At 40.6% G+C, this 14682-nt stretch overlaps 1 protein-coding gene across 5 annotated transcripts in view; it reads left to right on the forward strand.

Moving 5' to 3' along the window:
- The window catches only part of PIK3R3 (phosphoinositide-3-kinase regulatory subunit 3), a 78643-nt gene that overhangs the window by 50649 nt on the left and 13312 nt on the right, over positions 1–14682 (forward strand). For all 5 annotated transcript variants that reach the window (XM_013129533.3, XM_013129534.3, XM_031050709.2 and 2 more), the window contains 2 exons: positions 10563–10674; positions 13156–13254. In XM_013129533.3, coding sequence (XP_012984987.2) covers positions 10563–10674; positions 13156–13254 — 211 coding nt within the window. The remainder of the gene's footprint in view (positions 1–10562; positions 10675–13155; positions 13255–14682) is intronic.

Below are 14682 nucleotides of genomic sequence, written 5' to 3' on the forward strand. Positions count from 1 at the left end.
GGGACTAACTGTAAAAATGCTGGTGGTACAAAACCTTTTAATAATCAGGGGAAAGCAGCTGTAATCTATAGGCTGCTTTGCAAAAGCAGTATTGCCATTGTATGAGGGAGACAAGTATTGAAGGGAAAAAGTGTATTTATTCATTATAGGTTCTATTTTCTACTCATATATAATTTGACAACCCTTGTTTTAGGGGAGTGATACTATAATTGTAATTTGGAAAACACAGGGTTTGGATCTCAAGCGCAGCATTTACTTGGATACCAGTTGTGCTGTATCATTATCAATGTTATAGTGGAAACTGACTGTGGCTTCTCAAATAGGGTTTGTGGTATGCAGTGGCCAGATGTAGGTGAGCACTGCGTGTCTATGCCTGACTAGTTTTCCAGTGGGAGAACAGATGCAAAATTTAATAGCATCGTCATATTGTCCTTCAGCTTTTTCTGGGCTGATTCCAGAAGCTTATCAAAGTTCTTCTCCTACACATCTTAAAAATGTGTAGTTGTACTCCTGCACGCAGTCAGGACAGCAGCACTGTAGCAGCAACTGTCTTTATTGCAAATTTCAGTCTTGGTGAAGATAATGATTTAAAAACAGAAGATGCTGGGGGTGGAGAGTTTCCTTCTTACAGAAGGGAAGTTAGTGCAGACTGTTTTGGGGTGGAGCAGGGAATAAATAAGGCTCAGTCGCTTGTATTCTGTGTATCATGGGAAATGCTTTGACTTTGAGTCTCAGCTCCTATGACAACAGTGATGTGAAATGCTTGTATTCTGTTCTTGTTACACCTAGATTTCTCTGTTGGCCTTTTCATTTCAAGACTGCTGTAATCACTTTTTATTTCTGATTGCATTTTCAGGCTTGCTTTTGCATTCCTAGCATTTGGTTTTCATTTTGATGGCTCTAACTGTTAAAGAATATCACTCATCAGCTTTCAATTAAATACATGAACACAAAAAATAGCATTAATATAAAGTGAAATGTTTTTCTTGAGATGGGAGAGCCTGCTTTAAAAGGCTGACATTTTTATTTATCAGTATGCTTTCAGATGATGTAGAAATAGTTGGGCAGGGAAAGCTTGCTGGAGGGAGTTGTTCAGCTCTGTATTTTTGTAAAGCTGTAGGTTTATGCAAACTAAAACATGGGAGAATGTTCTGAGAAGAAACTAAGCTCTTCGCGGGTGTTTGAAGGCAAAACCTGCAGCAAACGTTATTTGTGCAATTGTCCTGAACAATTGTGTATTGTATGATGCCTGTACCTGGCAGGGATTAATCACTGTGTTGCTTCCTTCTACCTCACTTCTTTAAAAGCAGAGGGCTCTTCTTGGAGTTTCCATTGGGGAATATTGTTTTCCCCAGCAGCAGAGTTGACTTCTGTCTTTGCCATTGCCTGCATGGTATCTTACTCCACAATTAAGCTATTTGGTCTTATCTTTCCTCTGCAGCTTGGGAAAACAGAGAGGCATAGCTGGTCATACACTTCTGTGCCCAGTACTAAAAGCAGTTGGGTGCCTTACATCATCCCATGTTGGTTGTTTAGTGAGTCACTTTTTGGGCAGAGAGCTAGAGAACACTAGAAACAGCAGCACGAAGAACACTTTTATCAGCATTCCCTGTATGTTTTAGAGCTGAGGCTTTATTATTGTCAAAAAGACTGTTAACTCTGTTGAAACAGGTTGCTGTAAAACTTCGGCCCTGTTAAAGCAAGAGGTCTGTTCTAGCTGGATTTTTGGAAACTAATTTCTGTAAATTAGGTTGCTGAGTAATGCTCAAAGTACAGTCTCTGCTTGTGAACTAAATGCCCCTATGGAAACGGGGGGGAAGGGAGGGGCTCTTGGGTTTTGTTTTTTATTCTTCTGCTTTTTATCTCATTTCTTCTGACAGGTTAAAATCTGCACAAGAGGTAAGTAAGCAAGAATGTGCTTCTCCACATAGTCTAAACTACAGCATATGAGCCCTCAAACAGTGTGAGTAGATGTTGTCTCTTTAGAAGAGATATTCATTGTCCTTCATCTTTCCTATGTCCTCCACTCAATAGGCAAAGACTTCGCAATATTTCAGTGAATATATTCCAGCATGTCAAGTTTTTCTAGTTCTCCTGAAGAACAGGGGCTATATACAGGGAGTTCTATAAGAAACTTCCATCCAGCATTCTTTGAAAAAGGAGATTAAACACTTCAACTGCTTCAGCCTGTGACTGCTTCTAACATGCACCCAGTCTCTACCAGTTTTTGTGAACTGGAAAAATATTTTGGTTTGGGTTGTTCTTTTGTTTTAATGATAGTTCTTAGGACTGTTACTTCTTAAATCAGATATTCTTTAGAAGAGACTTGAAAAACGTCATGTTTCTCAGCACAAAAATTTGTAGGTTTGGACAAAGCAAAAAACCATCAGTCCTTATCCACAATTAAAAACCAGAACTAGAGCTGCTGCAGTGGAATTACAGGAAAAACTGCTATAATGAGGGAATACAGCCCTCTTTTAGGGTGTGTTTTGGTTCAAGTGTGGGCAGTAGGATTTACACTCCAGCACCTGCCCCAGGAACATATTTTAGAGGTGAGATGGATGAGAAGTTCATTGGCAATATTGTGCCTGTAAGTTCTGTTGTCTGCTACAACCTGGATTTGTATGTTGTAATTGAATTTTCCAGGCTGTCAGTACTACTGCTGCACTACCCTGTATAGTCATCTTGGGGACATCATAGGAATCTAGATTGTTTGCCCTTCTGAGGAGCTGCTCCCAAGTGTTGAATTAGAAGTCTTTGGTGCTTGTGGCATCTTTACCCTGATTCATCTCTTGTCTCCAAATGTAGTCTCTTGAAGGATACAAGGAAGCTTGAATCAATGAGATCCATGTTGAAGATCCTTTGTATTTTGAAGGGTATAGTACAGTCTCACTGATAAGTTTTTGGACAGTGGAAAAAATGAAAGTGCTGCTGTGGAATGGATTTCATTAAAATATTTTGAAGATTATAGTGTACTTGAGTGAGGAGATTGGATCAATTTCTTTTGTTACACCTTGAGATCTCACTGTGCGCAGTGGCTGTGCAGTCTGAGGCTACTCCATGCCTGCTGTGAATCTCAACTTCTACTGAGGGCACTGTGTGGGACTGCATGGGTTGGCTGTTCTGCCTCAATTGAATGTCCTCCAAGATCAGGGTTCTTAGAAAAAATGATGCGTGACAAAATGTACAACAGTTTTCCTCTGAATGCTTTCCTACCTTCACATTTCTTCTGGAACATTGATTTGAAATGTACCTTTTGATCTTGATTTAGATGGATCTCTGTTAGCAATTTAGATGGTGTTGAAATATTTCTACTTTGGTAACTAGAACCTAGTTTGGCATCACGCAAGGACAGGTACTGTATGAAGGACAATTTTACATACTGCTCTGAAAGATCAGATTTAGTGGTAAGCTGATATAAAATGCTGCTTAGAGCAGCATCATATGTATTTACAGCTGTATTATTATTTTTAAGTAAGCTCATGTGCAGCAAACTTCTCCGTAGTGGCAATTATTTCTGTGAATTGGCTCTTCTATGAGGTTTGTACCTGACGCCTGGGTGAATGGTTAGTCTTGGAAATATCTGGGGAAAACAGCCCTGGGCTGTTTTCATTTAAAAAGGCTTTTTATTTTGGCTTTGGTCAGTCTCCTAGCCACAGTGTGACTTCACTCTGTCTTCCACAATGAAAAATTAGTTCTTCATTCTAAATTACTGGAGCTCTGTGTTTATGCTGGGTTTTGTGTTGTCCTTCCTTTTATCCAGCATCTGTTTCCATGTGTTGACCAAAGAGTGTTTTTTAATAGCCATTTGAAGGCTCTACCTGTGGAGGGGTTGAAAACATGTTGAAGTATTTCTTCGGTGAAGGCAAATTGGGGAAACATTTTAGTTAATAAGCAAAAAGGAGAATCTACTTGCTCCTTGCATTTTACATTTACTTTTATTGTGTAGTATTCGTGACCTGCCATTGGATACTATAAATTACAGTTGTTTTATAGAATATTTCAGGTTTTCATGGACTATAAAAGGTCTGCTGTGAACTTTCATCCAAAAATGTGGTAAAAGTCTGGGCCTGCTGGCTGGTAGATAAAGCTATTCCTTCCTGAAGTGAGCTGAGTATGTGGTGCTGGGTAGTGACAATCTTTGAGTGATGAAGTATGGCAAAAGTTCTAAAATGTATCCAGCTTATTAATAGTGTGCTAATTATGCTTAGTAGGTAAAAGAGGGTTTATCCTTTTTATCCTCCTCATGTTAACTTTGGAACAGACGTCTCAGCCCTGATGATCATGGAACCTCTGACACTGCTGTAGCTTGGCAGCTGTTGCACTAAGATCTGGGTTGCAAGGAAAACTGTTTTTCATCGAGCAGTGAAAATAATTGGGAAGTTGCGGTCTTCTAGCTTCACAATTTAGCATCTCTTCATTCCAGCCTCTGCGCTATGTTACCTTGTAATACAGAAGTCAGAAGATGCCAGTGTCATTTATCTGGCAGTGAGCATTTTCCATTTCTTCTGTCTCAGCCCATGGAGTAAGAAGCTTTGCAAAGTAGTTGAGGGATACTTGTATAATGCCCCAGAGAATTCTGAATTGGAGTCAGCTCTTCTTCACACAGTTGTCCATGATTCTGCAGGTGTCCTGAAGCAGATAATCTTTAACCTGTGCAGTAGCTGTGGATGCTTGTGAAAAACAGAGTGCAGCAGAAGTCTGGCAGGCTGTAGGAGTCTGAACAGTGGTTGGGAGATGTGGGAGAGGACGGAATAACTGGGGAGTTTTCAAACAAAACAGATCTTTATCAAAAAAGCCAATTAATCAAAACTGAAATATTTCTTAAAGGTGTTGGTTTTTATGAAAGTTCATAGAAACACAAGCAAAGCTATAATGGGAGTGTTTTCATTGGAAGCCTGCCTGGATTCCTGCCAACTTGTCTGCTGTTTTCTGTAATGAGATATTGAAAGACTTCAGTTCTTTGAATATGTCTTATTCTTTGGCATCTCGCCTGTTTTGGGAGAGGAGAGCAAAAATGTGAGCATGCCTGAGGTTCTGTGGCCAGCAATAATGTGATTGAGTAGCTCCCTTCCTCGTCCCTTGAGGAGCTCTCAGTGCATGCTAGCTGCCCTTTTAGGAAGGGCAGTTTCAAAGGGCACTGGTGCTCAGTGCTTTGCAAAAGGGATCTTGGCAAGAGAACTGAGGGGCTGAGATGTGAAGTTCCAGGATCACTTACCTGCCAGTGGTGAGGAATGAACTGCTGTCAGCAGGTGTGTGCAACGCTCCTCTTTGTCAGGTGGAGGATCTCCCTGAAAGCATGGAGTCTCACTGGTTTGGCTTGCACACCAGGTACACAGTGTCATGGGAATGGGGTGCAAAAAGCACCTTTGTTCAGCGTATGCTTTTTTCTCAGGTGTCTTGAAGGGGGTCTTGTGCAGCAGGGAAAAGTATTAGGACTGTTAAGGGATGGAAGGATTTTGAGGCTTTGCCTTAAAACTGTTACAGAAATTGAGAAAAGTGAGAAATTAAGACTACAGAGAGCAGTTAAAGATTGGGAGACTTCTATTTTTTAGAAAGCTATCCTACAATTTCATTCCAAGTCTTCATCTATACCTCCAAAGGGAAAACCCTTCTGTCCTTAAGGACTCTGTTGTTACAATGTTAGCTGGCCTCACCATGGATTACTTGCATGTTTCCATGTAATGGAAATGATATTTTCTAGAGCTTTATATTACAGTTTGTAGGGTATCTACTGTATGTCAGCCTTTTTGAAGCTGGGTAACTGTCTTGGAAATCATCTGATCTGTTTTCTGCTTGTCACAGTGTAGAAGGAGAATAGACTGAGACCATCACAAAGAAGCTTGTAAACAAACTCGTGGAAGTGCTGAGTGAATTAAAATTTTCTCATCAGAATACTTGGTAGTTATGATTATTCTAACAGTTTAAACCTGCTGTGTTTTTAAGTATCTAGCCTGCAGCTCTTGGAAAATACTAGAATTAGGAAGTTATGGTGCTGTTCTTGGGATTAAGTGACACCTTCCTTAAAACTGCACATTAGAGTTGAATTAACTGGCAGGTTTATCATGTACACAAATACTGCAGCCAGAGAAGTTTGGGCTGCTTGACTGCATGTTGTGTGGATGTAGCACTTGGAGACCCAAGACATTCCTCTCTTTTCATTCCATTTGAATTAGTGCCTTTGGAAACCTTCATGCATAGAGATCAGTGGCTTTTAGATCATGTAAACTTTTCAAGTTTTTCATTCAAAAACCTGATTGGGGAAACTGCCTATTTCATGGGTGGCACGGTGTACTTTGTAGAAGTTAAACTCAGGATTAATATAGGCTACTATTTTATGTAAGAGACCTTCAGAAAAAAACACAGTGGTGCTAAACTTCAGCACTTGACAGCTTTCTTGGTTGTCTTGGTGTTGGAGGTGGTTTGAATTTTAGGGAAACAAGTCAAATAAATGTTGAATAGCCTTTATAAAAAGCAGTTCTATGCAGTAAAGAAAGCATCAAAAAAAATTACCTTGGCAAAGCCTAATCAATAGGCTTTTCTCTCTGAGGACCTGTGCTGTGCTCTGCAGAGCAGCTCAGCTGAAGCTACCTGCTGGAGCCGGCACAGCAGCCTTCCGGGCCCTGACGTCAGCAACATCCGATCCAGGGTCCAGCCCGCATTGGCTGCTGTTGCCTCCACTCCATCACCAGCTCTTTTTCTTATTTCTGCCCTTCTAAGTGACACTGATCAGGGACTGGGATTTAGCTCAAGCTAGGCTGCTTGGGGAAGCTAGGAAGAGGGGACTAGAGTTGCTAAAGAAAGAAAAAGCAGGGATGTCTGCTAGTGCGTGAGGAAGAGCCAGTCTGCTGTCATCACTGTGTGCCAGGCAGTCACTGAAGGCTGAACCTGATTTTGGGAATGCACTCATGTGGAATTGAAAAGGTCCAGCTGAGTTGTTGTCTCTTGGGTTTTGGAAAGATTTGTGCTGTAAAGCTGTCCTAGAGATGTGGTAGGGGAAAGATGCTTGTGTATCCAATGCTAACAGCGAGTTCTTTATTAGAACAGATAGGTCCATTGTGCTGTTAATCACTTGTGATCAATGTTCTTTCTCTCCCAGGAAAAGAGGCAAGAAACCATGAGGATCATTCACTCTAATCAGAGCTTGTTCTGAGATAAAGTAAAATTGTGCCTGTGGCTAGATCAGAATTGGACCCAGTGACATGGAAAGAAACACGGTTGTTCTTGAAAGCGTTTCTGTTGACTTCAAGCCAGCTTTATTTAACTGTAGGATTTTAGCTCTGTAATGTTCATCAAAACTGGATTTTTTTTTTAATTTAAATAAAAATCTCTAGACTCCTTAAGGCTCTCTGTACCATCACATAAAAACATCATAGGATTTCTCCTAGCAGGGTGGCTAGGACTGTCTAGGTACTAGTAAAAACATTTTAGGATGCCTCATGTAGGAACCCATTGGGCCAGTGTTTCGAGAGCAGCAGTAGGGTGGAAATAGAGTGGAAAGGGTGCTCTGTTACAGCACACTTGCCATGGTATTACAAAATGCTCCCTTTCTATCATCGCAGGTTTTGGGCTGTGGGGTTTAAGCTACCTTTGTGTTCACTTCTCCATTTGTACAGGCTACAGTCATACAGCCTGAAAGGCAAGCCAAGAAACACTGAAGTGGGTGGGCATGTTAGTCTACTGGGTAAAGCAATAGCCAGGGCCTGGTTCTGTATCCAATACAGGGGAAAATCTATTATGACTCAAAGAGCTCAAAGTATTGAAAGTAAGGACTTAGGTCTATAGCTTCCTGGAAACAGGATCCACCCTTGCAAATACTTTTGTATTTTTAAAATCTGCAAGCTATTAAAAAGCATTTTTCAAAAGTCTATTGTGAAAAGGACTGGCTTCCATGAGTCAGGTTTTACAGAAACTGGTCCAAGCCTTGTTCTTCTCCCTGGAAGAATTTCCTTCCAGTTTTCTCATGCAGAAGGAAGTTCTGCAGACAAAACCCTGATAGTGAGAACTGATACCTACCTATTAAGGAAAAGGAGAAAACCTCACCTGTAGTAAGGACACTTGGAGTAATGCCTTACCTTTCTAGTCTTTATTAGTTTGCTTTTCTGTGCCCAGTGCTTTGGAGTGAGCCCTAACAAAGCTGCTAAATGATTCCACAGTATATAAAGGAGCAAGACTTAATCTTACAACCAGGGCTAGAGAAGTATTCAAGTACTCTAGGGAATACTTGAAAGGCTCTTCTAGAAAGCCCTATTACCATTGTAAAACAGGCTTTTACACTGTAAAATACCTTGAAGTATTTGATACGTCCAAGCCTGAACTTGCAAGACCTAGTGAAATAATTGCTACTGCTGGTATAGCTTTCTAAGAATTATCCGGTGTTGTATGTGCTTGTTGATGACTCAGAATTAGCAAGATTCGGGAGCAGACCAAAACTTCTACAGGTTTTCTGAACTTGGATTTACTGCCACGTGCAGGCACTGATGAGACTCAGAACCACTGCATCTGGCCTGTTGTAGGTAGGGTAGTGGAGTCCAAATGTGAGGTGGGGAGGAGGGAGGATGGAGGATGTGAAGACATTTTCTAGAAAATTCAGGAACTTTGAATGGGGGAAGTGAAACACAGTAAATAAAACTGACTGTACAGGCTTAGCCTAGATATATGCTCCTGTCTCCACAAAATAGGATGGGGCTAGGAGCTTCAAGCAAAGTAAGGTTACAACTATCATACTGTCAATGGTGCCTTGTACAAATACATAGGTGCTGTACAAACAACTGTAGTAGTTGAGCTAGGAATAACTGAAGCCTGCTAACCAGGAAGCTACTTCACTGAATCCAGGGGTTTTCACCTTCCTTTTATAACAAGACCTGTTATTGCCTCACTAGATATGTGTGCACCTGAAAGTTCCCAGCTCACCCCATAAAAAGAACCTGTATGCTACGGTTTAATGCTCATTCCCGCAGAATGAATGCTGCTATCTGAATCAGGTGTTTGGTCAGCAACCCCAGAGTGCAAACGTCTGGGTCAAGGTTCAGATTTAGTTTAGATTGGCTCGATTAAAGTATCTACTGGTTTGTAAGAGAACAGTAAAGCTACTGTGTTGGATATTCAACATGAGATGGTATTTGGAACTGCAGTTGGAACACTGTTTTCTCTTCTTTAATGTGGGAGGTGTGTCTTGGAGGTGAGCAGATGGATGGTGCCAAGTAGCACACCTCTCAGCATTAAGCCATTCCACACTGGAGGCAGAGATCAAAATCTTCTTTCTGCTCCCTTTATTTATATTTCTTCCTGTATGCTGGGATCATGTGCATCTGAAAGATGGCTGTTGTCAGTGTGTCAGGCCTGCTTGCTGATGCTTGTGTAATCTGATGGCTAGGGGACAGGGCTGGAGCACAGATGTTCAGGGTCTGACTTAAAAATGTGCTAATAGCAAATCAATGTGTGTAGTTGCCTTCTTACTCTGAATTCAAATGTGACCTGTCCCTGTAAAACACAGTCTCATGAAAGACCTGAAAAATACTCAGCTTCAGTGATAGTGTTCTTGATGAAGTGTCCACTCTGCAAAGCAGGGGAGAGCACTCAAGACATCTTTCTCAAATAAAATAGTGCCATTTCTGCTGACAGATAAGTCTCTACCAATACATGAGCATGCCTGTGGCTGCTGAATTACTCCTGATACAGGGCTTACATTCAAGACCATTATGAAGTTGTTTGAGCAAAAACTTACCAAATAGAAAGAGCTTCAGTGCATTGTATTCCCTTGCATTGTGTAACCTATTTTGAGAACGGAAATAAAAGCCTGTTTGTCTTGAATTCAGAACAGGGGAGTTCTGGGCAGGTATGCACAAGGCCTACAGATGTGTAGTTCTGCTGGTCTTTTAGAGATTTGTAATATCACCTTTCCTGTGATAAACACTTCAGCTATGTAAAGAGGTCATTATTAAATGCCTTCACCAAATATCCCCTTTCCCCTTCCTTTATCACCTCATGTTTGGTGGCATTGAGAGTCATAGCTTTTTTGCCTATAGGAGCCTAAATGACACATCTAGTATGAAGTATGAACCTTGGGTCTATTATGGGTATGCCACTGCCCAGCCATCATTTCTCTCACTTGCATCCCTCTGAAGAGTCCACCTGTTTGTTCTTCCAGGTTGCTATAAGGAGTGGTGATACCTGAGCAACAGGAGTTTTTCCATAGTGGTACAGTGTTCTCCAGGATGTGGCTTTCAAACACAACACACCTTTGTAACTTGTTTGGAGTTCTAGGCGCGGATTGCCTGCATAGTCATGCCTGAGACAGTCTTCCTTTTAACAAAAACTCATGTTTCCTCATATTCCACTCCTTTTTCTTCCCTCAAGTCCATATTTGGTTTGAGGACTAGGAAATATGGGAGCACAGTGCAGCTGTTGATTTCAAAATTCTTTAAAAACTGCAAATTCCATTTGAAAGAGCTTGAAATCCAAGATGCATATTTTCTCTCACCTTTTCACAGTCATTTTATTAACAGTTTAGTGATTATTTTCCCCTGTTTACCTTTCTTTAATATGTTCTTCATTTTCAGCTCTTCCTCCAAAGCCCCCCAAACCAATGACTCCAGTCAATACAAATGGAATAAAGGACAATTTGAGTTTCTCTCTGCAGGAAGCAGAGTGGTACTGGGGGGACATCTCAAGGTAAGCAATATTACTGAAAGATATTAAAATATATTAATATGTCATTAAAAATAGAATAAGCCTGTTAAAGAGAAAAAGAACATGCCGTTTCAGGCAGCATTTTACAGGAGGGAAATGCTTCAGGACTAATACTTGGTAAAGCACCTAAATGAAAATATTTGACTGGATTCAGGGCTTGTGCTTAAGTTGTTACTGTTGTGGTGCAGATATTACCAGTCTTGGTGACAGTTATTCTGGGTTTGTAAATTTCTCCAGATACAGAGTCTTTAAAATAGAGAAAATTAGTTCATTCAGAAGAAAAGTGCTTCTGAATATGTTAACTAATAAGGGTTTGTAAGCATACAACTCTGGGATTCATGCAGTTCTGCAAAATTTCCGTAGGAGGCTTGCTCAGAATGAAGAGTTTCATTCTTATTTCTGGTTTCTTTAACATTTGGTTAAATTTGCATGTGTATCGATTTCTATTACGTGTTGGTATAAAAATATCTCTTACAAATGCTAACCATCACCAGCTATACTAAGCAAATGATACAGACACATAGCAAATAAGATTTACCTCTTAAGAAAACCCTTTTCTGTGTGCTTGGGAAAAAAGATGGGTTGGGATAAGTTCAGAAAATGAAGTGCCAGGTTTTATATACTTAATTGCATAAAAGAACTGAAGTGTCCAGTTATCCCTTCCTATCTTAAGGCACTTCTGAAGAGTCTACATTTGGATCTGTAATGGGAAACATGACCATGCTGGGAATGTGATCAGGAATTGCTCAAACTTGTGCACGTAATACTTTGAAACACTTTGCCAGATAGAGGCAAGAAGAGCATGTTTGCCACAGTAGTTCATTGACGTTCTGAGAAGGAATAAAAAGTTCTCATATCTTTATTGTACCATGCTTATCTTTATAAAGCAAACCTGCATAGAGCTTGCTTTTGAAGGGCCTTGGCAGTGATATTCTTCTGATAGATATTAATTCTAAATTGCAGTAAAGTGACAAAACCTGATCCCAAACCCCAATAGGCAGGGTTTGTTTAAAACCGCTCAATATTGGTATCAGTTTATTGACTCTGGATTTGTTCCTCAATTAACAGTGCACGTGATGGCGGGAGCTAATGCAGTACAAATCACATTGGGGTGGCTTTATTAAATTAAAATACGATACACATGCATGTAAAGATGGAATTATTTACAACCTTAATTTGACAGCCAGTGGGTACGGACTGCATCAAGCTGTCAGGGCAGGAGCCATGTCTTCTTCAGTCAAGAACTTGTGCTGAAAATGTTGTCATGAGCTCCAGGATGCAACTCATGGGCATAAGCCCAAGCCCTTAGAGCATATCTATCCATCAAAAAGGAGAAAGCTGTTTGAGTTAACTGTGGCCAATGTGTAAAATATTCTGGGAGGAGTAAGTGGTTATGCACTTAATGCTTAACAGGAGTCAATTTTATTAACAGAATGGTTTTCAGGTAGTTGAGTCAAAACTAAGGCTATTTTGTAAGAATACTTTAGTTCCTTAGTATTTGAACAAAAAAGCTGCATTGATTTTTCTTTTTAAGATGCAAGTAGGCTTCCTACCTGACTTAGATAATATTGAGGCTACCGGATAAACTTTAGTTTCCAAATGTTTGTATTCAGATTTATTTAGTGCCTCTAATCCTGTAGGGAGCTGTTTATAAAAGTGAGATATGGAATCTGAGCGAAATAGTTAAACCTGGCAAGACACTTAATCTTTCAGATGAAATAACTTTCTTAATGCTTACTGGTATTCACTTTAACTAAACTATTTCTTAATTTGGCTCAAAGGTCTGGACTGAGTATCCTTTTGCTTCAGTTGTAAATAAGGAGAACTTGCACTGAAGCTAGCAAGGTTGTAGTGGTTTAAAACTACTGTAAATAAGATCAGAGTTAAGCCAATAATAAGTCTCTTGAGACTAAAACTGTGCTAAACTCTAGACACCTCTGAGCTATGATGCTAGAGACCATTTCTTAAGAGGTCAGGAGTGGCTTCTCAAAGGGCACCTGTTCTCAGTGTGGACTTTAAACCTGAGCAGATTACAGGGAAAGGTTGTGAACTCTGAAACACAGCTGCTACTGTTGCTTAAACAGAGACTTCTTCCTTAGTGGCAGTTGACTGCAGCTGCTATTTTTTAGTTTAACTGCACAAGTTCAGACTTGTTTTAGATGGCCTAAAAGGCTGGAGAGCCTGAGTGTGAAAGAAAATTGCCTGTTATTTTGAAGACTGAACTCTTTATGCGTGCTGGTGTTCCTACTTCCAATGCTGATACCTGTGGCAAAGATGATCACCTCCATGGCAGTTGTCAAGACCAGGTGGGATGGAACTTTGAGCAACCTGGTCTAGTGGAAGGTGTCCCTGCCTGTGGCAGGGGTTTTGGAGCTAGGTGATCTTTAAGGTCATTTCCAACCCAAATCATTCTATGATCATGTCCTTAGCACTTGTAATTTTACCTTTCTTTCCATTCTCCAGGGAAGAAGTAAATGACAAATTACGAGACATGCCAGATGGGACATTCCTGGTGCGTGATGCATCAACCAAGATGCAGGGAGACTACACCCTGACATTACGGTAAGCACTGAGTAGTTGTAGTCCACATAGGAAACCCCTGAGTAGCTAGTTGCTATACCAGTGACAGCAGTGGCTGTGTAAAGCTGACGTGGCTCAAGTTGCGAGATGTTCCCAAAGGAACTGCAGATCACAGAATGAACAAATAAATAGCCAAGTCTGGTAGTTGATTCTGTTCTGTGCATTGAATCCTGTCACTCACCAAATACTACTGTAATGATCTCTGTGTGGATTAGATGGGACTCAAGGAGGAGAGCTACTCAGTAGTGCTTCATAGTTTCAGAATTGCTGAGGTGAAAGATATTTATAAACTAAGTCTTGGATTAACGGGAGTGTGTTGAATATCAGCAAGCAGTTCTGGAGCACTGAACAGTGTCTTTGTAAAAAGGGGGTTGTAACTAGAGGATGTGTAAGGTCCCTTCCAGTCAAAACCACTCTGTGATTGTATGACATATTGAACTGAAGCCATGTTGCTTTCTTCATTAAAATTGTCTGCAAGTGGCAGACTTCCCAGAGCTGCCCCGGCTCTGTCTACTGCAGTTAGGCAGCAGACCTCATGTGACTAGCTGCTGGTGCCTTGCCCAGCCTGTCCAGCCACTTCCCTCTGCCATACTCCCAGAACTGGTTGTTAGAGGCAAGTGGGCAAGGTGCATAAGCCACTGCTGCTGTAGCACACCTCTGGGAGTTACTACCATGCAGTAGATATTTGATCTTGCCATGAAATTCTGTTGTTTAATGACAGGTTTTACCCCAAGGATGTAGCTTAAATTCTACTTTGACTTTGACCTTGAAGTTCACAGCTTGTGCTGTCTAGGTTTGGCATGATTTGGTTATTTTGCTGAATGCAGATGTCTTTGGGAACCAAAATTGAGAGTGCAGAAAGGACAGGATATTGTCTAAATAGTCTGCCGGCTAAAAAAAGGAAGAAATAAGCACTATATTTTTGGAAACCACTAGAATGTATAAATCTGGATTATGTAAAGTCCTAAACTTACAACCATCTTGTAATCCTCAAAGGGTTTTGTTTAGGTTTGTGTATCCTGTATTAGCAGCCATAACTCAAAAGACTTGTTAATCACTGTATAAATGTATACTCAGTTGTATACTATTAGTGACCCCAAATTGCAGGAAATTGTGGGTTTGGGTTTTCACATGGTTCCTCTATTTAGCCTTTAGCATACTTCTTTTCCCTTGCAAAACTTCTGGCAATGCTAGGTCTTAAATACCATAAGCTGGCTCCAGAATGAACACATAGGAAGAGATTTACTTTGGGCTTTGCTTCTGTTCAAATAATATCTGATCATAATTCTGTGTGTATTGACTCTTAAACTGCCCAATATCTGCTAGTATGTAAAGAATCATTATGAAGTGTACAATGTCAAAGCCACTTGCCCAGGAATTTCACTGGTGTCTTTGTTAGCAGCCTTAGTG

This window comes from Melopsittacus undulatus, chromosome 6 (assembly GCF_012275295.1).
Source record: "Melopsittacus undulatus isolate bMelUnd1 chromosome 6, bMelUnd1.mat.Z, whole genome shotgun sequence".
NCBI lineage: Eukaryota > Metazoa > Chordata > Aves > Psittaciformes > Psittaculidae > Melopsittacus > Melopsittacus undulatus.